General features: G+C 35.8%; 1 protein-coding gene across 10 annotated transcripts in view; it reads right to left on the bottom strand.

The window, feature by feature from the left end:
* LOC129724574 (probable serine/threonine-protein kinase cdc7) overlaps positions 1-26571 on the bottom strand; it is a 108504-nt gene that overhangs the window by 58772 nt on the left and 23161 nt on the right. For 7 of the 10 annotated variants that reach the window (XM_055679618.1, XM_055679578.1, XM_055679611.1 and 4 more), the window contains exon 2: positions 25100-26048. In XM_055679618.1, coding sequence (XP_055535593.1) covers positions 25100-25286 — 187 coding nt within the window. In that variant the 5' untranslated portion in view covers positions 25287-26048. Of the gene's footprint in view, positions 1-25099; positions 26379-26571 lie in introns of those variants that run through there. The other 3 variants (XM_055679603.1, XM_055679635.1, XM_055679571.1) reach the window with 3 other exon arrangements.

Raw genomic sequence — 26571 nt, 5'->3', positions numbered from 1 at the left:
CAACACTGCGACTTTATCGCGGAATAAAGTCGAAACAATTACTCTTGTTAACAGTAACTTTGAAATTGACCTTTTGTTAGTATAATTCCTGATAATTCAGACATTTTCACTTACCACTAACATTATTTTAAAATTTATTTTCAAAGACTGTCAGCACCAGTCGGAAATCTCACCATGTTTTTTTTTCTTTTCCGAGATTTTGACAGCCAAAACAAAAACAAAACATTCAAATACAGTACTTCCAGCTGTTAAGTTTTCTTCGTTATAGCCTACAGAGCTGTTCTAATGAATTATATTTCTAAAAAAAATAAAATACATATATTTTTAAACGTTATAGTAATGTTGTTTTAAAACAACATTGCGCATTTAAGGGTTAAAACATATAAAAACCCTCTAAGTTCCAAATCGTAATAGCAGCATTTAAATTGTCCGGTGTGCCTGGTCTGTTTCAACAATAAAGCCCAAATAAATCCAAAAATATTAGTAAATTTGCCGAAAAAAAATAGTCTATTCAGTTCGCGAGCAGCTCCATTTGTACTCTGCACAACTCGAATAAGCCAGGTTCAAGTTCAAGACTAACAACCTCTAGTGCAGCAAACCACACACCAAGCAGAAAAACTGCACGGCAGTGAAAAACATTTTTCTCGTAACTCAGCCCGGACTGCATTAGAGCTGCATGCACTATCTAGTTGTACGGTCATGACTTGCTTTGCTCGAATTTAACCGTCTCTAGCCACCAATATGCTCTGGTGCCTACTACGGAAAATAGCAGCGCATAAGTCGTTTCCAGTACCTTAATTCACCGATTCTATGCTTCTGCTATGATCACACACTCTGCTATGATGCTTGCGCACTGAAAACAAGCTCGAGTAGTGTTCGGTGTTGAGCATCTATAAGGAATTTTTATATGGCATAGCGTGGAAGCAACGACGAATGAACGGCCTTTAAGCCGTGTGGGACGCTTGGAAAGTTACTAGCTGAAGCAGTGAGCGCTTAATGTGAAGCTTTGCTTGGGGTTGGTTTTTGCGGCGCTGTGGATCGTACACGGGGTGGTTTGAATCGTTTAGGAATGCCTGATGGTGATGAACAACAACCGAGCAGAAAGACTTTCACCAAGAGTTCGATGATCATCGTGAATTATTACCGCAGCTTTGTGATGGTCTTTCGGAACGAAATGTGCTTACTCGTAAATGTGACCGGGCCTGTCTTCGTAGCATTGCAGTGTGAGTGTGCGATGAAAAACTATGCACCAGCTCGTAATGCTTTGCTGGCGATGTGCTCATATGTATACGGATTCCAAGATTAAACTTTCTGCCACTGTACGAAACATGAAACAACAGCGGCTACTTTGCTACGGCGGGATTAATAAGTTCGAGAGTTCCACCACAATATGGAGCTGACTGGTCAAAGATAAGAAACAAAGCGCGAGAGTTTCATGCTCTTCCAGGTGGATTCGATAACTTCTGCAACCGAAGAAGAATAGTGCCGGAAAAAGCGAGTAATCAATCATTTTCACTTTCGCCTGATGTCTTACCTTGCGAGAGCTGCATGGTGAGGTTAGATTGATTTCGATGGATATCTTATTGGTAGTGTAATGCGTACTGTTTTGGATCTTATATATCTATAGATTTGAGGAAATATGGCATTGTACCATTTCCTTGTAAGGATACGTGATCTTTATTTTATTATTCTGACGAATGCAATAGGTTAACGATATTGTTCGAAAAAATTCAAACGATTTTCTGTCTTTCTGCTTGGAAGAAATAGAAGTCACATATGATGTTCCTAGTCAAATTCAACGTGTTAAATGCTACGGACTGAGTGGCTTTCTGTAAATATGTATTTGTGCGCCAATGTTACTAATTGTTTCCACAAATGGCAGAACCTATTCCAATAAATCCAGCTGCAATCTAAGTAAAGGGTCTGACAGTCCTTTGAGTAACTGTTTGATTTTACTATAATCAAACTTTAAATTTGAAAATAAGTATAAGCATGTAAAGTTTTTTTTTCATTATTTGAAAGATTCATTGGTCAAATGAAGAGGAGAATGAAAAACGACTTGAAAACATTAAAAAAAAAAAAAACAGGGGACACGCCGATGTTCAAGTTTACACCCTTCAAGCGAATTCATTTTTTTTGTGGATTCCTAAATCTACAAGGTATTTCGAATGGATTAAGCGGGAGTCATGAAATACTATCTACACGTGAAGCTTTCTTAACATATTTTTTTGAAATTACCCGTGTTCTTGAATGATTTTTAGTTCGCGAATCAATGCGGTTTTTTACGTGCTACGCATCCACCGAACAATCCAAAATGGTCGAATTGGCCATTCAAGTTGCAAGTAAATGATTTCTCAAAAATTTTTAACTTTTTAGCCGTTCAATCAAGTTTGAATCTTTTAATGAGCAAAATCATTTCAAATCGCCTGGAAATACGCGAAAATTTAATCGACCATTTTTGATTTGAATGAAACTTTGCACACGTATTTGGCTTAGCAAACTGAGCATTTTTCACAGGTGGAGAAATTTTTTACACCCATGGGTTACATTCTAAAAGGGTGTATGCCTTTTGGCATAGGTTTTATTCGAAGCATTGTAGCCCAGAAACCGTTGGTTGTATAGAAAAACTGTCTGAGAATGAATTGTAGGGAATTGAAAATGCACCATAAAAAATATACACTGTACAAAAAAATTTTTTTTTGACCAAAAAAAATTAAAAATTAACATTAAATTTCAATTTAAAAATAAAAGTTGAATTTTTTTTTATTTTTTTTTTTTAAAGAAGCTTTACGTTAATGCGCAATTTTTCAAAAAAAGTCCAGGATGGCGAAATGAAAAGTAATTTTTTATGGTAGATTAATTTTTTTATGAAAATTCTAATCCAAACATTTTTCAAAATATTTGTATTCTGATGATTTTAAAAGATGCAGAGAGTCATTTTGAATCAAAAAGCTCTTGGTAGTAAACATTCTAAAGGCATCGGTTTTCGAGTTATTTCTGATTTAAGCTCAAAAAGTTATAATTATTTAGGAAAGTACACGTTTCTCTTAATTTGTCCATGGTTCTCCAGCAAAAACCATACGTTCATTGGAATGCTTGATCAAAAATATACAATTCATTCTTTGACAACAAAACGATTGGGCGAACGGTTCTCAAGAAAAGAGTTAAATGTTCTAAGTGATATAAATATATATAAGAATCAAATATTTATTTTCGAGTTTTATTATCTTAGGAACATTCTTTTTTATGACATAGATACTTTACAGAACTAGTTTCGCCTTATATATTATATACATCATAAGTAAATGATTCGTCATCTTTTGAAAACAGCTTCGTTTGTATCTTATTTTCTGAAATCGGAACAAAAGAGTAATACTTTTGTGTGGCAGCTATCATTATAGATTTTTTGAAAATATTGCTCTATTCTGTTACTCCTTGTTCATATGCTTCATATGATACCCAACTAAATGACATTTTTGATGAATTTTTATTACTTTTCTGATTAGACCAATCATACAATTCTTTTGCGCATTTAATGGGATGTTCATGCTCTTTAGCTAAACTTGCATTTCCTGCCATTCGTTTTAATATGCCACCAATTGCATTGCATGGGCCTTTACCATGAGAAGTCGCAAAAAATGCCACTCTGCATCGACGTTATATTTTGTTTTGAACTTGCAAAGACTTGCAAAGTTTTTTCTATTTTTATATTGTGAGGCAGCTCCATCAGACATTAATATCGCTTTTTTCAACTCTATAGATGTTTTCAAAAAACTCATTTATTTGGCAATGAACACCTGAACTGCAACAGTATCATGATGGAGTATTTCCAATATTATGATGAAGCTGATATTCTTAAGTGTTCCGGATTCTGAATAGTAAACAACGAAGGGATGAATGGTGGCTTCACTATCATTCCAATAACTACACGAATCACAAATTGATAAAGACGATTTAAAATGAGCTTGACTGTTCAATATTTTTAGTTTTGCAATAACGTTTTCGTTTAATTTGCGTAAGCTTGATGAGCACCAATGATCAGGAAAGGGTTTACAGCATTTGGGCTTGGTGTATTCCATTTTCACTTTATTCATCTTCACAAAATGCAAACTGTTACTAACACATCTGGAGTAGTGCAATCGTATTTATAAACGAAAACAGATATTATAGGTAACCCAGTAGTTATTGGTTGCGTACTTTACAAACAGAAATTATTAGTAAACAAGTAGGTAGTGTTGCACGACAAACATATTTTTGCCTTTCTCCTTGAAAGGTATAGCAATCACTTGCAAAACCGAAGGTATAAAAGTGCTCCAAAGGGCCGAATGGCATATATCACTCGACTCAGCTCGGCGAGCTGAGCATTTTCTGTATGTGTGTGTGTGTGTATGTGCAGATTTTTTTGCTCACTCCCTTTTCTCAGAGATGGCTGGACCGATTTTCATGAGATTAATTGCAAATGAAAGGTCTTGTTGACCCATGAGACCCTATTGAATTTTATTGTAATCGGATTTTTAGTTTAGAGGTTATGTTTTTAAAAATGTGAAAATCATGAAACATCAATATCTCAGAAACTACACAACCGATTTGAACAAAATTGATCTCAAAAGAACGGGCTACCTAGAGAACCCTTAAGTTTTGAATTTCAAAAAGATTGAACTTGTGGTTCAAAAGTTATGAAAAGAAACGTGTTCTGAAGACTGTTTAATCTCACTCATGTTTCTCAGAGATGGCTGGACCGATTTTCATAAAATCAGTGTCAAATGGAAGGTCTAATTGCCCCATAAGACCCTATTGATTTGTTTTGCAATCGGACTATTACTTTGCCTGTTATGTTAAAAAATGTGGAATCCAGCTATGCAAAGGAACATATTCCAAAGACTACTTGGACTCACTCACTTTTCTCAGAGATGGCTGACCCGATTTCCACAAAATTAGTGTCAAATGAATGGTCTAGCTGCCTCAGAAGACCCTATTGAATTTTACTGTAATCGACTTGTGAAAATCACGGAACTTCATCATCTCAGAAACTACACAACCGATTTGATTATTATTATCAGATGAGCGGGCTATTTAAGGGTTAACTGATGAATTATGATTGAAGACGTGGTTCTAAAGTTTGGCTGCCCTACACGTTCCTATTTCATTTGATTATAATCGAACTTAAGCAACCGTTATGTATTCAATTGTTAATAAAACAACGAAAGTGTATTATCTCAAAGATTACATGACTTATTTGAACATAACTAGTGTCATACGAACGAGTCATCTCTCAAACTTACAAATAACAAACTTCATAACAATTATGTGGCTCAAAAGTTATGGAAAGAAGAGAAATTCAAAGGCTATTTAAAACTATACCTGCTTTGATCGATATATGTGGCCTCAACATAATTTAAATGTCGTGTCGTACTATTTGAACGTTCCAAGTTCATTGATTCCTTGCGGTTTGTTTGAAGTCTGCAAATGCACGACGAATCGGCCATAAGATATGATCAAAGTCAAATAACAAATCGTTTGAAATGATTGGTTTTATCGAAATTACAACATCCTCGTCTTTTGGCTTCTGTACATCGCCTTAATTCTGAATATATTCATATTGGGTGGTATTCGGTCATTTTCAGCAGATTTTCTGGCATCAATCTAACACCGGAAATACCCATATTGGGAGGTATTTTTGGTTGTTTTCCAGAAACTAAAAGTGGTCGTCTTCAAATTCAAAATAGTGTCCAGGGTCAATGTTTGGTTTCTATGCATCATCACGTTTACGGAAATATCCATATTGAGTAATATTCGGTCACTTCCGACTGTTGCCTATAAGTTGCCATTTAGCAATTCAAAATGGTGCCTGAGGTCAATTGTTAGCTCCTTGCATCATTCTGGTTCCAGAGATACTCATATTGGATAGTATTTGTTTATTTTAGGCTGTTTTTCACAAACCGGTAGTCGCCATCTTGGATTTCAAAATGGTATTTAGGATACTGGTTAAAGAAAAACTCATATTGGGTGATATTTGGTCACTTTGGACTGTTTTTCAGAAGCCGAAAGTCGTCATTTTGGACTTTAAATTGCCTGTGAAATCAATTTCTGTCATCTGGGCGTAATTCTGGTTCCGAAAACATTCATATTGAATGGTATTTGGTCATTTCCGGCTGTTTGCCAGACACCGGAAGTCACCATCTTAAAATTCAAGATTATGTCTGGGATCAATTTTTAGCTTCTGTGCATCTTTCTGGTTCCAGAAATACTAATATTTAATGGGAATCGTCCATTTCAGGCTGTTTTCCAGAAACCGAAAGTTGCCATCTTACAATTCAAAATGTTGTCTGAAGTCGATTTGTGGCTCCAGTGCATCATTACGGTTCCGGAAATACCCATATTGGGTGGTATTTGGTCATTTGCCGCTGTTTTTCCGACACCGGAAGTCGCCATTTTGGATTTCATAATGGCATTTGGTGACAATTTCAGGATTTTGAACGGCATACTGGGTAAAGAAAAACTCATATTGGGTGTTATTTAGTCAATTTCTGCTGTTTTCAGAAACCGGAAGTCGTCATCTTAGAATTTAAAATGCTATCTGTGGTCGATTTTAGCTCCTGTGTTTTATTTTAGAACCGGATATTATTATATTGAGTGGAAATCGGCCATTTTCGGCTATTTTCCAGAAACCGGAAGTTGCCATCTTACAATCCAAAATGTTGTCTGAGGTCGATTATGGAACACATTTGTTACCACTAAAAACATTCACCTACCAATATGGTTCCATTTAGTTGATCAGTTCGCGAGATGTGCAGAAATTTGTGAAGAAACATATACTGCCAGAAGAGGGAGGGGCGTCAAACCATTATGGACATATTTGTTTCCTCTAAAAACATTCACATACCAAATTTGGTTGTATTTTCTTGATTGGTTCTTGAGCTGTGCAAAATTTGTGTTTAATTTTTATGGGATCCCTCCCTTATAGAAGAGGGAGTCGGGTTTCAAACCATTATGTACATATTTGTTACCACTAAAAACATTTACCTGTCAAATTTTGTTCCATTTGGTTGATTAGTTCTCGAGATGTGCACAAATTTGTGTTTCATCCAACTATTATGGACATATTAGTTACCCCTTAAAATATCCACATGCCAAATTCGGTTTCATTTGCTTGGTTTGTTCTTGAGTTGTGCAGAAATTTATGTTTCATTTGTATGGGACCCCTCCCTTCCAGAAAAGGGAGGGGTCTCAAACTATCATAGGAAGCTTTATCGGCACCAAAAACCCCTACATACAAATTTTCACGTCGATCGGTTCGGTAGTTTCTCGGGCCTATATGGATCAGACAGACAGACAGACATGACTGCATTTTTATATGTAAAGACTACAACATCAATATTTTAGAACCTTAAGAGTGAACATACATTTATTGGATTGAAGCGTTCATGTAAATCTATTTTTACAAATAAAAAATTGAATGAGAAAGGCTGGGTCTGACCGCTAGGTGGATTAATTTAGGTTTTTTATAAAACATTCGGCAAGGGGGAACGTGTAGGTAGGCTAAGGTTTAGCGCTTGAGTTATTTATCCAATCGTTTTGTTGTCAAAGAATGAATTGTATATTTTTGATCAAGCATTCCAACGAACGTATGGTTTTTGCTGGAGAACCATGGACAAATTAAGAAAAACGTGTATTTTCCGAAATATTAATAATTTTTCGAGCTTAAATTTAAAATAACTCGAAAACCGATGCCTTTAGAATTTTTGCTACCAAGAGCTTTTTGATTCAAAATGACTCTCTGCATCTTTTAAAATCATCAGAATACAAATATTTTGGAAAATGTTTCAACTAGAATTTTCATAAAAAAATTAATCTACCATAGAAAAACTACTTTTCATTTTTCCATCCTGGACTTTTTTTGAAAAGTTGCGCATTAACGTCAAGCTTCTTTAAAAAAAATTAAAAAAAATTCAACTCTTTTTTTTTAAATTGAAATTTAATGTTTATTTTTAATTTTTTTTGGTCAAAAAATTTTTTTTTGTACAGTGTATATATTTTTTATGGTGCATTTTCAATTCCCTACAATTCATTATCAGACAGTTTTTCTATACAACCAACGGTTTCTGGGCTACAATGCTTCGAATATACCTATGCCAAAAGGCATACGCCCTTTTAGAATGTAACTCATGGGTGTAAAAAATCTCTCCATCTATGAAAAATGCTCAGTTTACTAAGCCAAATACGTGTGCAAAGTTTCATTCAAATCAAAAATGGTCGATATTCGACCATCGGTCATTTGGCGCGATCTTGCTCTAATATTAAATTGAAAGTAATTAATGAATCTAACGAAAAAAAACAGTACAGTACAGTTCGATTACTGTACTTTGAAAATTATGATTCAAACCGTTTTGACGGGTGACTACGTCTTTGTTTTCTATACTGAGATGCATTCTGTGGAGAAGGAAATGAAACTGGCAAATGTTGCGTCAGATTTCAAACGATAATTACAGCATAACCACATGAAGGATAACAATAACCAATATGTTGTTGGATAGATAAAATGTTGAACAATTCTGTAATACGCTATTTATTACTATTATTTCATTTCTCAGCGCTGAAAATTGATAAAAAGTTTCAAGGATAAATTTACGCGAACAAGAACTAATCACATGCACAGTCAACGAGAATAGACACCAACCATTCCCTCTGATATTCTCTTTATCAATTGATTGATTGATTGATTTTTATTATAGAGCCTTTAACCTGAGGGGTCATTCAGCTCTTGACTCTCTTTATCAATCATCATCTGCTGTTAGAACGTAATAAAAACTGATGTCTTGAAAGAAAACATGGTGGTGAAAGCAACAGCGCCGTTCATGTGTAGCAGAGAGCCGCAGGTCTCTCGTCGTCTATGATTGCAGCGGTACACTTTAATTCGTACTGCAGCGGTACTATTCGTATTGCAGCGGTACACTTCTATTCGTACATATTTATTCGTGTGCAATCAAGGAAAAACTGCAATGCTGCTGATGGTGATTGAAGGTTTATCTTTTGAATATGATTACCATAAATTGCCCAACAAGAATTTAACATTTTTATCTCTATTCCATTTTATCTTCGATCTCTAAATAATCGTGACCTGCATAATATCGAAAGAGTAAATTCCTTGAAATACAAATTTATAGAAGAGTAAGAGCCGGCGAATGCTTGTGAAATTTTTGTCCATTAACGAAGATTCATTCAAAAACATTTTTTTGAACATTGTTAGATGATATTTTTTCATTTGTAACTTGACAAATAATATGCGTCAGGACAGCGGGCGAGTTTTCGGACGCATTTGATACGTTAGATGGTCTGAAGCAAGGTGACGGGCTCTCGAACTTGCTGTTCAACATAGCTTTAGGAGGTGCAATACTGCAGGGTGGCCACTTATTTTACATTTCCGAGTTCCCGCATTTTTCCCGACTTTTTCCCGCATGATTCCAAGAAATTCCCGATTGTCAGAAACGGTAACTAGGTTTTGTTCTATCGACGGCTGAACGTCAATTTTTAGACCCTAAATTGGAAGTAACAGCTCATATCATTTCTACCGAATTTTCTCGGGACATTCTACACAAACAGTTGGTTAGTTACATAAAATGCAACTTTTGCCTTTTCATGGTAGACAGGTTAAATAAAATTTTTGCGATTTTCTCAAATTTGCAAATCTTCCATTAAGCAGTCAATAAACGTGTAAGCTATTTTGTGCATTCATTATGTTTGTCTATCTGTCTTCTTAAAATATGATATAAGCACCGTTTTTATTCAACGCATAACAACCTATTAGGGCAATAACAACAAACAAAACAGCACTTTGCGTACAATTTTTTTTCCGTTGTTCAAATTATCGGAAAAAGTCATGGGAAGTTAAATGTGAAAATAAAACTACTTAACCTAAGAGTAGAAAATTTTTTGATTTAATTGATTATTTAGGGAACAAAACTTGTGACATGGATTTGCGTTTTCTTTTCTTAAATTAAAGATAATGATATTTTACGTTCAGGAAAAATACTGCGATTTAACTGTATTTCGTCTATCACGCGTTACATAGATTCTAAACTTTTCAGAAGTGAATTCACAACTTTTTCAGCGTTTTGATTTGTTAGTCCATCAAAGTTGCATCTCTATGGTCATCTGCCAACATCTTCAACTTGTTTGCATCCAGCGCTCAAAATGGTCAAGCTGATAGAAAAAATGATATTGGGGACCAACATTTCAAAATAAGTGATTTCGAAACTTAAAAAGATAACCTGGAAATCAGAAAAAAGATCTTAAATTATTATTTTTCAAATTAAAAGTCCTTTACTGCACGAACATGTCTTGCAGAAACCGTTGAAAAGGAAACAAATTTATTTTTAATTTCTTTTGAACTTTTCAAGAAAAAAAATGTTTCCTGAAACTTTCCTAAATCCTTTTTATTAGGATTTTTTCTAAGGAATTTTTAGTTTTTATTTCTCCATGATCATCAATGTTCAGTTTACATTATGCAGTTTTTGTAAAATACAATAAGATTTTTCAAAAATCAGCTCTTTAAAATTTTAATTTAGAATATTTTTAATATTCAACTACTGCCAACAACTTTGCCGAAAACATCGCGTCAATCAAACAAATCGTTCTGGTTTCGAAAAAAAATCTTCAGAAATTTTAACTTCTTCGGTGTTCAAACAATCAACGTTGTAACATTTGACAACTTAGAATTCAGAAAATAAGCTTTTTAAGATATTCAATCAATTTTTTAAATAGAACTACCATCTACAGCTTTGCCGGAAACATCACACCAATCAAGCTAATTATTTTGGCTTTTAGAATATTTAAAGTATTTTTGTTTATTGGCCACAGATTGAGCAGCCTACTGTTTAGTGCGCGAGGCGATTGCAGGGCTAGCGCTACGATCCTGCAGACACTAACAGTCTCTCTCGAGCCGAGACACGAACCTACGACGACTGACTAGTTAGGCCAGCGTCGTACCCTAAGATCAGTTGCAAACAAAAAGCATGTAAAAAGTCGTATGCAGCAACAAATAAAATAAATAAAATGTTTTCTTGAAAAACCTCGCAAACAATTATGCTGTTTTCTAAGAAAATTTCTGATTGTATTTACATCGAAAATAGTTTTTATACATTCAAATTGTATAATTTACAGAAAAAAATACGAATTTGAAATATGTAAAAAAATTAGTTTTTCAAAAAATTCCTAAATAATGTTTGCTCTATTTTGTGTCAAGTTTGTAATGTTTTTTCAATTAACTGCTCCGCATAGTAAGTTCGTCCCAAACCCAAATTTACACCAGCATTCAGTTTCTAAGCGGAAATGGTAGGTAGTTTCGCTAGAGCTCGCCAAATATTTCTTCAAAAAGACAATCTGAAATAAAAATCTATTTGGAAAACTGGAGAATCAGAACTGTGTGTCACTTATTTAATCCTCAATTTGTTAATTCAAATAACTACTAGTAACTAGTAATGTTAGTAAGATTGTACAGTGAATCTTATTTTGCATTGCTCTTAGAAATTGAAACAGTTTATATTGTACATATTAGAATTTATGATTGATTCTCTCACTAAAAACGTTTTTTCGATAAACTGGCAACTTCCATTCCCAGACTCCGGACCGGTTTTCGACCCCGGTTTCAATTCGCTTTACCATCTTGAGAAGTCCCACAGAGTCCATTCAATTTTTATAGATAACATGTTTTATGCTATTCTAAGACATTTGGTGTCAACATTTATTTCATTTGAAAAGCAGGACTGATAAGCTGGTCAGCGGGTCAAAAAAAAAAGTAAGTTTAGTGACGTTTTGGTTAAAAAATTGACTGCTGGAGAAAAATGTGACTTTTAAGGGACCAACTTGCAGTCCTGCACTTCCAACTTCTCCATCATTTGTAATTGCATCATACACAATACTTTGAAAAAATCTTGGTAACAAAATCCCGATTAAATAAAAAATTCCCGACTTTTTCCCGCATTTTTCCCGATGTAATTCAATTCCCGACTTTTTCCCGCATTTCCCGTTTTCCCGATTGAGTGGCCACCCTGCAATACGAAGGGCAGGTGTGCAGAGAAGCGGCACGAAGTTCCATATGCTTCTAGGCTTCGCGGACGACATTGGTATCATTGGTGTTAACCGTAGAGCAGTGGAGGAGACCTTTACGGCTCTCGAAAGGGAAGCTGCGAGAAGTGGACTCACCATAAACACTGCCAAAACGAAGTAGAGAGCGTGGTAGTTCCGTGGAAGTTGGTGCTGCGGTGGAGAGGGCTTATTACGTATTGCATAGCCAGTTTAGGTCTCGTAGCCTACAGATCCGTGCGAAATTTGCGCTCCATAGGACTTTGATCTTCCCTGTGGCGCTCTAGGGATGTGGAAGGAGGCCAATCGATGAGCGCTTGGGTTCTTCGAGCATAGAATCCTGCGATCAATACTCGGTGGCAAACTAGAAGATTGGGTGTGGCGCAGACGCATAAATCACGAGCTGTACGAAATATACAAACACGCTGATATTGTTAAGCTGATGAAAAACGGCAGGCTACAGTGGGTTGGCCACGTTGCAGCAGCCCAAGACCGAGTTGTGTGAAGGCGTATTCTTGATTCGGCATAGGATCTTAACGATCTGTAAGATTGATAAGAAGCCATTATCGTTTTTTCAGAGACTTGAATGAGTTTCCTTGTAAACATAACGTTAAAGCGATGAACCCGGCAAATTCTCACGTAAGTTGATACGTTGAATTCAAAGAAATGTTTGAATAGCTATAATCTTTCATTTTTCTCCGGTTTGAGCTTTTGAAATGATTTTTTTTTCTATTTTATCGATCAGTGTAATCTTTATTACCATTGTGATAAAAGTACGATTCCTTTCCGTGACAGTCGTTGGAGATGCAAATGTAAACTCGGTCTCTGGCAACAACGATTGTAATACTCCTTTTCTTTTTTTTATATCCGACCGTAAGGTCGATCTATGCATAATGGAAGCTACTGAATAGTTGTACATCGAGCATGATAGAATTAATCCCAAGCTCAGATCCATTATGAAGGAGCAACTACGAAAGCTAAAGCTATTTTTGAAATTTTTACTTATCAAAAACGTTTCAAATTTAATAAAAAATCAAGGAAATTTTTCGAGTTGTTTCAATTTGATGACGTTTAGAATATCCTATAATTATTTATGATACAACTTTGTTGGCGGGATGTTACGCAATGAAGCAACGATCATTTTCAATGTTCACAGACATATAGGTTTATCTAACTTATTCGTGGCACAAAGAGTGATTCGAGTGACTTCTTTCCAATTTTTTAGGTTCCAATCGTTTCAACTGTGAATATGGGACTTTTATGTGAAAGCTTTTTGTAGCGTTAAAGCTATAAGGAGAACAATGTCGAAATATTCATTGAATTTTGATACGTAAGTTAAATAAGTAAGAGCATCGCAAAAGAAAATAATGTTAGAAGAATAGGAGAATATAAGCAAAAATTTCGTCAAATATGATTGGCTCAGGTTCTACACTTTAATTTTCAATCCGTCATGTGATAGTCAATTCGCAATCAGTGACGAGCAATAAAAATATATACGGCCTCTAAGAGCGGAGTGACTATGAATTAGGTTCCTTTAAGCCCGCATCCTGTGACTCATTTTCCAAGCTACCTTCACCGAAATCGCATTAAAAAGGTGTAGCAGTAAATAAAAATATATGGTGATCAGTTGAAGAAAAAAAAAGATACAGTGCTTATTGATCCATTCTGTCCTAATCAGTTTCTGTTTCGAGCATAAAATGAGGAGACTGGGAACGTGACTAGTTATGATGTCACTAATAGGCGATATCTGGATGAAAATGAAAATTGATCCACACGCCATGTTTAGTTTCGTTGCTTACACTAGAATGTTCATAACAGACAAGTAGCGTTCTAAATTAATTTGAAAATAAGCCAACTCTCAACTCTAAGTAAAAGATTTTACCAAGATCGCTTGAGCGATTTCTACGATCTTAGACGTAGTATACAAATTGCGTAATTCAATTGCATTTTTCTCTGAAATGTTCTTGAGCTGAAGTAAAAAGCATCACCGAAGCACTTATACTTTTTTTTATGATTCATTAACTTATTTATTTATTGTCAAATTAAAATCTAAGGTTGTGTGCGGTTGATAAAAATTCAGTGCAGTTGGAAAGATTCACAATAAAATAGAACACGATTTTTATTTTTAGCAAAATAACGACTTAAGTACACTGCAGAAAACACCGCACAACATGCTATGCGATGAGAGGTTTTTAGTGGATACCAGTACAGAGCATGACAAACAGAGAATATTGTGACATTGGAAATTTTGTTGCTTGCTGACTTTATGGGGGTGTCTGTCTATATACTAACCGAGCGCACACGAGAAGGCAAACCAAAACCACCTGTTGAGGGGAGCTTCTCCGGTGCGGTTTTGTCTATCCAAGAACACGGTACGAGCACGCGGCGAAAGGTAGAGACCAGATAGCAGCACTGGCTGTCGGTACTTGTATGGAAAGTGGGTCAAATGACGAATGGTCGCCCTCTGGTATAAATAATTTTCATTCGAGCTCTACCAAAAAAGAAGTGCTTTTCCAGTCGGAAAGTAGGACATTCCAGTGGCAGAATAATTTCTATTGTTTGAGATGCTCACGAGAAACAACGCTTAGTACAGGATGAGAGCGAAGTGTGTTTCGCAATAAAAGACGTCGATGGAGAATACGGCATTGGCTTTGTATTAAAAATGTCTTGGTGGCGAACCAGCCTGTGACTGAAAGCCACCTTAATAAAGAAATAATAAGTATTAAATATGCAATATCTGATAACTGACCTTACATTTTTTAAGGTAAGGCATCGTCTCATAAGAGCTAACACCACACTGAAACTGTATGTTTTCTAACAATCTGCATTATGACAGATATGTTAATGAGCAATAACTGGAAGCCGTTTCACTTTCTAATCGATCGCCGAAACAGGTTTTACTCAAAATTTCACAAGCCCTCGACCAAGATCGTAAAAGAGCTCGATATCAGCCGCGAAGAAAAAACAGCGCCGATCACCTAGAAGAAACAAATCTTTTCAATAATTCTGATATCTCTGCGAACTGGCGGCAGGAAAAAGCGTGGGCCTCGAACCGGCAACGGAACATGCAACCAGTACAACAGCCAAAAACTTTCACCATGGAGCGCATTTAAGTCTTCGGTAGGATTTGCTACGAACTGGGTAGAGCGAGCAAAATAATAGCGGCGGCATAAGAACCCGATCGTAGGAGTCCAACGAAAAATGAGCTTCGTAGCAGGTTTGATATCTATGATCTCAATCTTCGCGTGTAACAATTGTGGAGAGCAAAAAAAATATAAAAAATAAAATAAATAATTATCGTCAAACAAAGTTAGCGATATACAGGATCGAATATTGTTTTGTTCGTAATAATTATTATAAATAATATAGAAGTAATTTTCGACATACAAAACTACACAACTACGTCACCAAAGATAAACTCCTCTCTACATGTTCTTTCAAAATCGAAATATATTTTCAAAATATGCATACAAAAACGATATTTTCCGCAAGATCAACGGTAGAAGGGTTGCTGGCGCGCCGAATTGATGATGTGTCATACTCAGCCAGCGAGCATCGCACAGTGGGGCGACTCCATACAAATGCTGGCCAAGCAAAAAAATGTCTTTAAATCATGGAAAATACAAGGTTTTTATGTAATTTTGGGACGCTGAGTCCGAATTTGATATTATTTTTGCATGAAAATGCATACTCTTGATGCTAGTGGAATTTCAATGTATTTTATATATATTATATGAGGAAAATTTTACGTCGGTTTCAATGTTTTGCAAAATAAAATGCATGATGCTTGAAAGACTTTCATATGCAATAAAAAAAACATGAAAATATCATTCAGTTATAAAGAAAATAAAAAAAATATCAATTGAAAAATATGCTTTGTGTTGAAAATCACTTATGTTTTCTTTTTAAAAAGGGACTATATTACTTTGCTTTTTTCATCGAATTCTTTTTTTTATTCACTTCCACCTTCATCTTCATATTTGTGTTCATTTTCAATACAGTTTTAATACATTCAAGAAAAGTTTCCAAAATGCAGTTTCTAAAATCAAAATAATAATTCACTATTTGCATTGTAGAAATTAGCAGGTGATTTATTAAGTCTTGGTTTGGGTTTACACGATTATTTTAACATGTGACTGGTATGATACAAACATAAAACATGGTTTTGGTACTCAGTGCTGGTGATCCAAAACATAAACAATGATTAGTTTTTGATACTGCGTTAAAAACGGAATATAGATGAGTTTAACTTATAAATATGAAAATAGTGTGATCAATTATACTGAAACATGTTTGAAAACGTTGTTATTAACAAACAAATGCGAGCCATTTCTTATTCTCTTGACGGTTTGCAGTGTACAATTTAAATTTACATTTATAAAATCTGATATGTGCCGAACACTCGTTGTTTCTCTTCAAAAGAAGGGTACTCTGCGCAACTCTGCGCAGGATCGGACCAGATGCATTTAGAAGCATTTATTCCAAGCAATCTTTTGGAACTAGTGCCAATAGTGCCAAACCCTGCCGTCTAAACTTTAAACGCTGTTTTATGCAAAAAATACGTAATTTTTTGATTTCGCCTAATTTTTTTTGAGTATTACAATGAAATTATACATTATAGAATGATGAGGATTTATTCTCCACTATTTTACACACAACTTTTTCTTAGACGTCATCAAGATTCAAGTTACCCTTGAGGCTCCAGCAAATTTCGCAACATTGCATTTTTTTCAAGAAAAACGCAAAAAACGCTAACTCAGTACACTTTGAAAAATCATAGAAAATTCAAAATTTGTTGTATTACTCTAAAAATTTGGATTCTGACACTTCAATACTATACAACTATAGGAAAAATATAACTGAAATGAAATTCGCATTTTCAATTCTAGGTCGATGGCCAGCGATTCCCCACTGTGCATCGGCACAACAACACACACATGAATGTGTCCGCGTGTTTCAAGTTAAAACCGTTCCGCCAGAGGTCGTAAAAAGCAAAACAAACTTTAATAATATTCCAATACTTTCGGTGAAAGTTTTCACCTCTTCCGCTATTCCAGTGCATGCCGCTTGCCTCTTGTGGGGCAATCGACTGGCACAGGTTTGGCATTTGCACGTGGTCGCACAGGTACCTTACAATCGTTCCCTGTACCAACCATGGTTGAACATTTGTACACACGGGCCCTCTTCTTAGCAGGTCTTTTGGTAATGGAAGAAATGTGTGTCACGGCGATCGGTGAAGGTTCACCGCCTGATGGTTGCTTTGGCCAGGTAGACGAACGGAATTTGTTTGCATTCTAATTAGCACCGTCATTCGAAACCAGATGATGGCGTTGGCGAGAGTGAAATCGATTGACTGCTTGATGACGAAGCTGCATTCGATTGTCGGGAAGTAAGAATCTGCATAGCACAAAGTATATGTTTCTTTTTTATTTTAATTGTTATTTCGAAATATTCGCATATGCTCTGTATAAATTCGGAGCAAAAAATGTCCAATGATTCGCTATTCGCTATAGTAAAGGACTAGTGTTCAAGGTTTCAGGTGCAGGGATCAAAAGTTTACGCAGCACGGAACTGCATCGCAAAGTGAGCGGGAAAATGCAAATTCAACTTAAACGATCGATCGATCAATGATCTACGGCGCAATATAGGTTCCTTCTCTTCAAAAAAATACCATTTGATTATTGGAAAAAGGTTGGTTAAGTGCAGAACAAGTGATTAAAAAGAACTTTTAAAAGTAAACGTTGGAAATCATTTTTTCAAATAATAAATACCAATATTTCAGCCGACCAAAAATATCAAGGATTGAGTTAACCAATAACGAAATAGCTAACAATTGGGTCCGGAAGTTAAACTAGACACACGTTTTCTCGAAGGAAACAGTATCAACAACTTAATTATTTGTCTGATTTTGGAAAATCTTGTGCTTGAGTTCTAAGCATAATTAAATCGAGGTACAAAACAAGAACTATTTTTGTCATACTATAATCCCCTAATAGAAAATTTTCGTACACAAAATTGTGTTGGATGATTAATTCTGTAACCAGAACAACACTCGATCCGGAACGTGAAAAAAAATCCAACAGCATCATTCTTGTCGTCACGCGTCCATCTGAAATGTTCAGCTTTCCAGTGAAATTCCGTGCAACGAAACAGATCTCGCGGGAAGGTTCGAAAGTAGAAAGAAGTTGACCCGGATCTACGGCCACCGCAACGGCAACCAGCAACTTCTGCCACCACAGCAATTTTCGATCTTCTGTGGTTCGACGGAACTTCGGGTGCTGATTGCCATTACCCCTTCTACATTGAGTCAGCTCAGGCACTAACCTCTGCCTTATGTATGTGTTGCACCGGTCTGTGTTAGTGATCGAGTAGAGGTATAGTATCAAGTTATCAAACCACAGTCATCAACAATTGCGAGAAGATTGCTGAGACGGCGTAGGGCTTACTTGCATTCGTAGAGCCGTACAGCAAGAAATGCCTTCAGCTACTGATTTCTCCTCAGCAGTGGCTTCGCCATTCGAAATACATAAACCTTCTTTCTTCTTTTGTTACCTTACATTTGATCCTCAACGTTGTGTTTGCAGCAGTTTTATGGGAGGTTTCTACTTGGAGAAGCTTTTCTCCCGAAAAGTGTACAGAGTGGCTTGTTTCTGCGCTTGTCTCTGTTAATATAAGGGTGGAGAAGCGGTTTTCCCCGTCTGTCTTTGTCTGTCCTTTACGGTCTCTGCGGAGATGGTAAAGTTATATCAAAAAATAACCCAAAGCTTACAAGACACCAGACGGACATGCGAAAGCAGCATGTGGCGTACAGGTAGGGTGTGTGTGTACGTGCGCGCGCGGCAGGCTCTAGAGTGACGAGTTGAAAAGAAAATGCAACTGATAGCCACGTAAGAAAGCTGGTTGAGAAAATTTCTATTTTCTCTTCTGATTTTTGCATGCGAATGCTGTGTACAGCCGTGGTGTCGGGTTTCTTCTGTCAAAAGAATTTATCACACAAAGGATGATTCTCATGGTGGATTTGAATTAAGTGGATTTAGTTTGTCACTTTTACTTGCGTAATCAGTTCAATGCTGAAGGAAAAATTTGAAGTTTAGCCACAAAAATCAAAAGATAGAATACAGAAAACGCGCGCGGAAATCCAAAAAATGTTTCCATTTTGTTTTTGTTCGAATTTGGGCATTTTACAATACATTCTCTCTCCCAGTTGGTCTCGAGGTACGACGCTGGCCTAACAAGCCAGTCGTCATAGGTTCGACTCTCGACTTGGGAGAAACTGTCGGTGTCAGTAGGATCGTAGCGCTAGCCCCGCAATTGTCCTGTACACTAATCAGTTGGCTGCGAAGTCTGTGTATAATAAAAACAGAAAGTCAAGTTCCGAATCGGAATGTAGCACCAAGGCTTTGCTTTGCTTTTACAATACATTCTCTCCTCGTTATGAAGCCAGAAAGATTATACTTTATTTTACCACCGCGTTAAATGATGTAACTCATATTTATTCGTAATGCGTATCATCAAAATACAAAGCATTTTATAACATAAAAATTTTAACGCACTTCAAAAATTAGGGTTACCATTTAGGTTTACAAATTGACCCGGCTATAATAACCGTTGGCTCACCTATTGTGCATTCCCGCTGATAATACATCGACCTTCGTACGTAGAACGCGACAAATTATTAACAACCGTAAGTACGTATCAAAGAAACGTTGCCTACTTTTGCTTTCTCGCGGTTGTTGACAGGCAACAAGTGTTCTGTGCTGTCGTGAAAATCTAATCACCAGGCTGTAAGGTATGACTATATCAGCTCACAAAGGGAAATGCTACCGTAAGCGATTTTTGCTTATCAACCGGTCAGTAACATACGTAGGCTATAGAAGCACACATGACTACACGGTTCATTCTAACCACAGAAATAATCGAAAACACCTTCCAACTCAGAGAAAACAGCAGTGGAAGCTCATGTGAAGATGATGGGAAGGGAGTCGGCGGGGCCGGTGAAGTTGAGGCTGAGAGCAGTATTGAATCGGTAAGAAAATATAGAAACTGATAAGGTACCTTTACGAGATAAGACAGAAAGAAGCTCTAGGTTTGAGATTCGGTGAATGAACAGTAGAATGTAAGCAAAGTGCACCAATATTTGCTCGTTCTACAGGTACTCGCAGCCAAGCAGACAAAAGCTGTTGTTTTTTTTTTTTAATATTATAGTAAGTTGTTGCCTTGTTTGCTATCGAAATAACTTACTGATTCAACAATAATGTACTGCTTATTTAACTTTATGTTCATAGCTCGCTTATAAAAATTTTATATTAAAAAAGGGGCTATTTTCTAAAAGACACTGCGCATCTGGTTTGTTGTGCCAAATTTCACCTTATTCTCTGTGAGAAAAATATAAAGATAAAATGTATGTGTTAGACTCCCCTTCTTTCGCTTCAACTGTGACATAACAAGGTGACTAATGCGGACGTAGATGCTATACGCATGGGACAATAGAAGCCGTAATAGTTTCATTGTAACATTTTGTGTTATTTGGCCATGACTTAGAGATTTTCATATAATTCGACTTTTTAGGGATCTTCGTAGAACTCGACATGTTCTTTTCCAAGTTTCTAAAAATATGTGACTGGAGTATAAGCGAAGATGGTATAAAACAAGTCTGGGAGTAAAACGACGCCCTTCGTTCGTACAGTAAATATAACTTTTTTTACTATAAAGGGTGAAATAAGAACGAAACGGTATTTTTAACTTATTATTCATCAAAGAAGATTTTATGCTGGAGTTGAAATCTGTTTCTGCGTATGACGAAAAGTGATAAAAGAAAGTTATACATATAAATAATAAAGCAGCTTGCGAATGAAATGTAAAATGATTCTATCAAAAGCTCCGTGAAAATTAAATTCAAAATGAATGAAGACCTTTTTTTGTACTAATCTAATGTTTTTTTTTTGTATGGAAAAATAATAATAAATAAAAAAATAATAGTAAATAATAAGTATTGATAATAGTAAATAGTAAATAATAAGTATTGATAAGTATTGATAAACAAAAGCAAATATTAGTAGAAAATTACTTTTCTTTGACAAATTTGTTTTTCTCAATAATCGGGCGTAAAATGCGCCACCATTATAAGTTATCTCATACTTTTTCATATTATTCTTGAAAATGAAAATAGAGAAATTTGTTTATTACATATCAATAGGTCAATCCAGTTATGTTGTAATAAGTTAACCGCGCTGATCTATAATCCATAAAGTTGCCCCATGCTGGCACATTTTGCCCCGCTGCATTCCTTTTTCATAAAAAATATTTAATAAGACCTGGTAGCATGCGCTAGAAATTTTCGGTTGCACATTTTATATTAAATGCGTACAAAAATTTATCGTTCTGCTCAGGGAGCGCATTTAACCCCACTTTCCCTTTAATCTACATTAGAAAAATTATCTGAAATTGTTATCATGTGAATACCACTGATTTCGAAATCAATCCAAAATAGTTATCTTATAGATCTTATCGACTCTTTTCAATCAAAATAAACCTTTGCCTGTATGTTCTTTTTTGTTTTTTTTTTGTTTTTTCTTTCGTTTTTTTTTTGTATGAACCTTACTGCGATCAGTAGTTTTTTGATCTTTTCTGGCATTATCCGGACGTGTTTGCTGTTCGCACATTTTGTTTTTTTTACCCTTTCTCAGTGTTACTTATAAAGGAGTAACTTACTCCGTGTTATAGTGCTTTTTGTCTTCTCCTACAGACTCAGTAACCTACTTCCTACCTTATCGACCTTATAATATCCTCCTGCAAGTTATCACTCTAACAGCGTATAAGGTGCTATAGTCTATGATGTTAGCAAAGTTTTAGACCAGGAGGGATGTTTTGTGTGGAAGAGCCTGAGAATAAACCCACACCTAAAGTCTAACGAACGGCTTGGTTCTACTAAGATTCGAACCTATCAACACTCGCTTGTCAAAGCGGACTCTGTAACCTTGCGGCTACAAAGCGGAACTCTACTGCCTGTGTGTTAGTTACCAGATGCAACTCGAAACTCGACTAAATAACGATGACTAAATAACTAAGATTTTTTTCCCTCCAGTACATCTGCATCTGCATCTTTGTCAGTGATGTTGAATTTATAATTTTAATTTTATAATTTTCAACAACAAGTTACTTTTTTTTATGCTATATGTGTGGGTGGAAATTCCCGATTTATGAAAAATGTCAGTTACCAGGTGCATTCTTGATAAATCGTGAATTTCCACCCTTAAATTAAAAATTGAGTAAGTTATTGTTGAAAAAAAAATACAATTTATGTTATGTCCTTTTTCAATTTCCTAAATCGTTGTTACGGAGATTCACCAGTTTTTTATTAGGAAAAGAAATGTTTTGCGACCAGGTTGCAATAATTTTTTATATATTCATTGTTTTGGTAAGTCCAACAATGATATTCAAGCAGAAAGTTGAACGTATGCATTCTATTGCAATGCTCGCAATAGCCTTAGAGCCTACCTACTTGAAAAGTGGCATAGATTTTTATTTTACAAAAATATGAGCAATTGCATCTTGTATTTGTTATTATATCAGATATTTTAAATAAATGACAAATCTTCATAACACACTGCTCATAACAATTTTAGATTTTTTTTCATTAAGTAAATAAATCGTTATTTAAGATATGCAACTCCTAAATTATGTAGCATCATGATACAGATAGTCTTTTGTCGTTTTAGAAGGTTCACGACCCGAGAGACCCTTACGTTTGATATGTTTGCATTGCTTTTTCTAATGGAGATGCATGGTGGTTAGGCTTCGTTCGAACACTACGTAACGCTGAAAATTTCAATTGCAGACCGCTCCCTTTGAAATTACGTGACGCTTAACACCCCCGCCCCCCACCACCAAATTTTAAATTTTGAAAAATATATCAAATTTACGTAACGATTTGAACTTCATCCTCCCTGCCCCATATATTCATTTTCGGGCAGTACTATGACAAAAAGAGTCACCCTAAGGGTTAAATAAAAAAGTATGAAATAATATTACCGATTTTGAGTATGATCATAAATTCGGATAGGACTTGTTTAATGGAATTTCAGTATATACATAAACATGGTGTTTGGTTCCTTGTTGAAAATATTTCATGGGTTAATAGAGGGCCACATTTGATTAAAAAAAACTTTTCTATGTATGCATTTTTTATTTTTTTTTCCTTAAGTGGCTCTAACTCTGCACCTATACCACTTGGAGCAATTTGATTGCTTATATTGGAATGTTGAGAGAATGTTCTACATGTTATTGCCTGTATATGTCTAAATAAATGTAGAAAATAGCATTTTGGAAACCGAAATGTTTAAAAGTAGTGTTGTATTTTGATCGTTTATCACAAAAACCGTATTTTGATATTTTATCACAAAAAACGGGTTAACATGATTGTTTTTTTTAGCTGGAATTAAACCGTCGAAACCGCTCTACAGTTCGTTCTGTGACACCAACTTTATCTCTAGTTTTAGAGAAATTACAATTTGGTGGAGAAGTAGCGTAAACCAAAAGCTGACAATCAAACCACCAGTTCTCCACCAAACATGCTTCATTGAAATTGTAATTTCGTAACATTTTGACCACATGTCTAATCATGCGGAATTCATTAGTTAAGGAATAATTTCTCTTCTAAACAACATTAATTTGATTGGTAGTAAAAGGTTTTAGATACACAATTGTTACTAGAAGTTCAACTGTTGCAGAGCAGTTCCAAAAATGTAAAATGACTATATTTTATATTGTCCGAAGATGTCACTGATCAATGACGAAACGTTGGGCAGTATAAAACAAAGTCGTACTATATTTTCAAGATTACTCAACCGAAAATACATCCAACGCATGTTTGAGATACAATTTAAATTGGCACTAATTTTGTTCAAATTGGTCCACAAATATTAAGGATATTAATGTTTCGCCATTTTCACATTTTTGTTTGATGGTGAGCTAATAGTGGTAACAAGACATTATATGACATCTCTTAGAAAAGTGGCAGAGATTGGAAAGTGGTAAATACACACATTCACAAAAATGGTCCGCTGCTTGAACTGAGTCGAATGGCATATGACATTAAGCAGGTTGCGCCTAATTTAGAGGTTAATTTCTCCAAAATTCAATAAAACTTTTACATAAATCACGTTCTCTGGAAAATATGCTTCTAAGCCGGAGTTGGATCACGTTTTTGTCTTTCTTTTAGGAAGATATAGCAATCACTGCGAAAACTCGCGAAAACTTGCACCGATTTTTATATCTTCCTAAAAGAAAGACAAAAACGTGATCCAACTCCGGCTTAGAAGCATATTTTCCAGAGAACGTGATTTATGTAAGAGTTTTTATTGAATATTGGAGAAATTGGGCTCTTTTTCAAATGAAAAGACTTCTAAAATTGCTAAAAACTTGATCAAACTTCTTATTGCGACATTAATCGTTGTGTTGGTTTGTACGCATATAGGCGAATACATGTGTGAGAGTATATGAATGTCCATTGATATGGTGGGGTTTGAGTATGTGTATGTGTATATGAGTACATATGTACATATATGTGTTTCATTTGTTTTAAAGGCCATAATTTCAAATAAAAGTTTTTTATTCGACTGAAATTACATGTCATACAAAAAGATTCTTAAAGCCGACGCTATAGGTTGTTACTTTTAACTTTGAAATTTCAGGATTTTTGAGCGTAAAAAAAAGTTTATTGTTATTTTATTGGGAAACTACTGACAAATTCCTACAAACGCAATCAAAATTGTTTATTTTGTTATAAAAATTGTGTTTAAAAATTTCATTTAAAATATGAGTTCTTCATTTTATTTAGTAATAAAAATTATATGAGACAGATCAGATGAGTATTCTGAAAAATTGTACTTATTTGGCTTTCTCTTCAACGTGTTGAACTGAATGTTGTTTTATGTTACGCTGAATATAATGGGAATAATTCCTCGATATTTGAATAAAAAAATCTACAATATAACACGAACAGATATATTATACTTACAGCAATATCTGATCGACTGGCAATTGTTGGTCGGTGTGGCTGGCGTTGAGTTTCCCATCGTGTTATTGGGCCCGTTGTTAGTAACGATCATTCCAGGGCCGTTGGTGCTAGTAGCAAGATTATTTCCGATGCTGCTCCCAATACTATTCACCATAGTATTTCCACCAGTGTTCATTGTCTGGGACATTTCGATAACAAACGGGAAGGGTTTTTTTCTTCTTATTTTTGCAAATCAGATTTATGTATGGAACTTTCGACTATTCTGCTACTGCGTATTTGAATAGTTTCTGCACTTTGTCTTTAAGTTCACACACAAGTACACAAAATAGGTAAAGAACACACGCGACAGTGTCCTAATTTAACTCGATCTTTTTTTCTCCACTGCGCTGCTCTGCGCTTGGATTTACGGTTTCTCTCCGTCTATTTTCCTCTTTCACTAGAGTTCACTTCACTATTGACGACCAAGCTTTTGCTTCACAGGCTGCAGAGATGTAGTTAATGGAGACGATGATCAAGAGGAAGATCGCTTCGTCCGAGCAAAACGCACGAACCCACAGGGGAAGAAGTGACACAGAAAACAAGAATTCGTTTATAACTGTTTTAGATCTGCTAGGCCTCTGGAGACTGGTCTTTTTTCCTGCTGGCCTTTCTTACACGCAGATTCTAGCAGCGGATAATATCAGCAACAACATGCACTAGTTTTTTTTCTTCTATACCTTAACGGCCCAACAAATCAACGGCTGCTATCACAAATCTCGATAAAGCCATTTTCGCTTTAGTAGGCATTTTTGTCTCACTTTTGACTTCTCATATATGCGATAAATGTCCCAAAAATCCTGCACTTAGTTTTTAGTTTTAATGGCTGGCTCCTTTTTTTGAAATAAACAAATCCTTCACATTTGTACTATCCGTTATCCTTGTTTGTCACTCAGCGTTCGGTGTTGTAGTCCTGTGTAGAACAAAACACGAACTATTAGAACCAACCCTTCACTCAGGATCTTCCACACTATTCGCATCAAGGCACCTTAAAACCCTAGAAAAAAAATCGAAACGCACGCTTGCACACGCGACTAAACCGAAGAACGCGCCGTACCCAAGTGGCAGACGCAACACACGGACTGGAAGACGGAGAAAGGCTTTCTTTCTTCGCCCGGGGTACGATCTAATCTGATCGGTTATTCTGCTTTCGAAGTGCCAACATGTCTTCTACAGAACTGGAAAAAGCTGAAACGCCGACTGGGAACTCACTTCGGGCCGCGGGTACAAGAAAGAGTGTACCAAAACACAAGAAGGAAAACCCGCCGAACCGCACCATCGACCGTAATCGCAGCTGAATGGGGAACGATCTATTCGCTCTTTCTCTTTACCACGCAACTCTCAGTCCGACTGTACCCACACAAGCGTACCGCTAGAAAGCTCAAACACCCCACATCGTTTGTCGAATTCCTCCCAAAGAAAAGTTCCCCAGAGAC

This window comes from Wyeomyia smithii, chromosome 1 (assembly GCF_029784165.1).
Source record: "Wyeomyia smithii strain HCP4-BCI-WySm-NY-G18 chromosome 1, ASM2978416v1, whole genome shotgun sequence".
In the NCBI taxonomy this organism is placed as follows: Eukaryota; Metazoa; Arthropoda; class Insecta; order Diptera; family Culicidae; genus Wyeomyia; species Wyeomyia smithii.
Note: the sequence above shows the minus strand (reverse complement) of the source record. Positions and strands in the feature narration are given on the sequence as shown.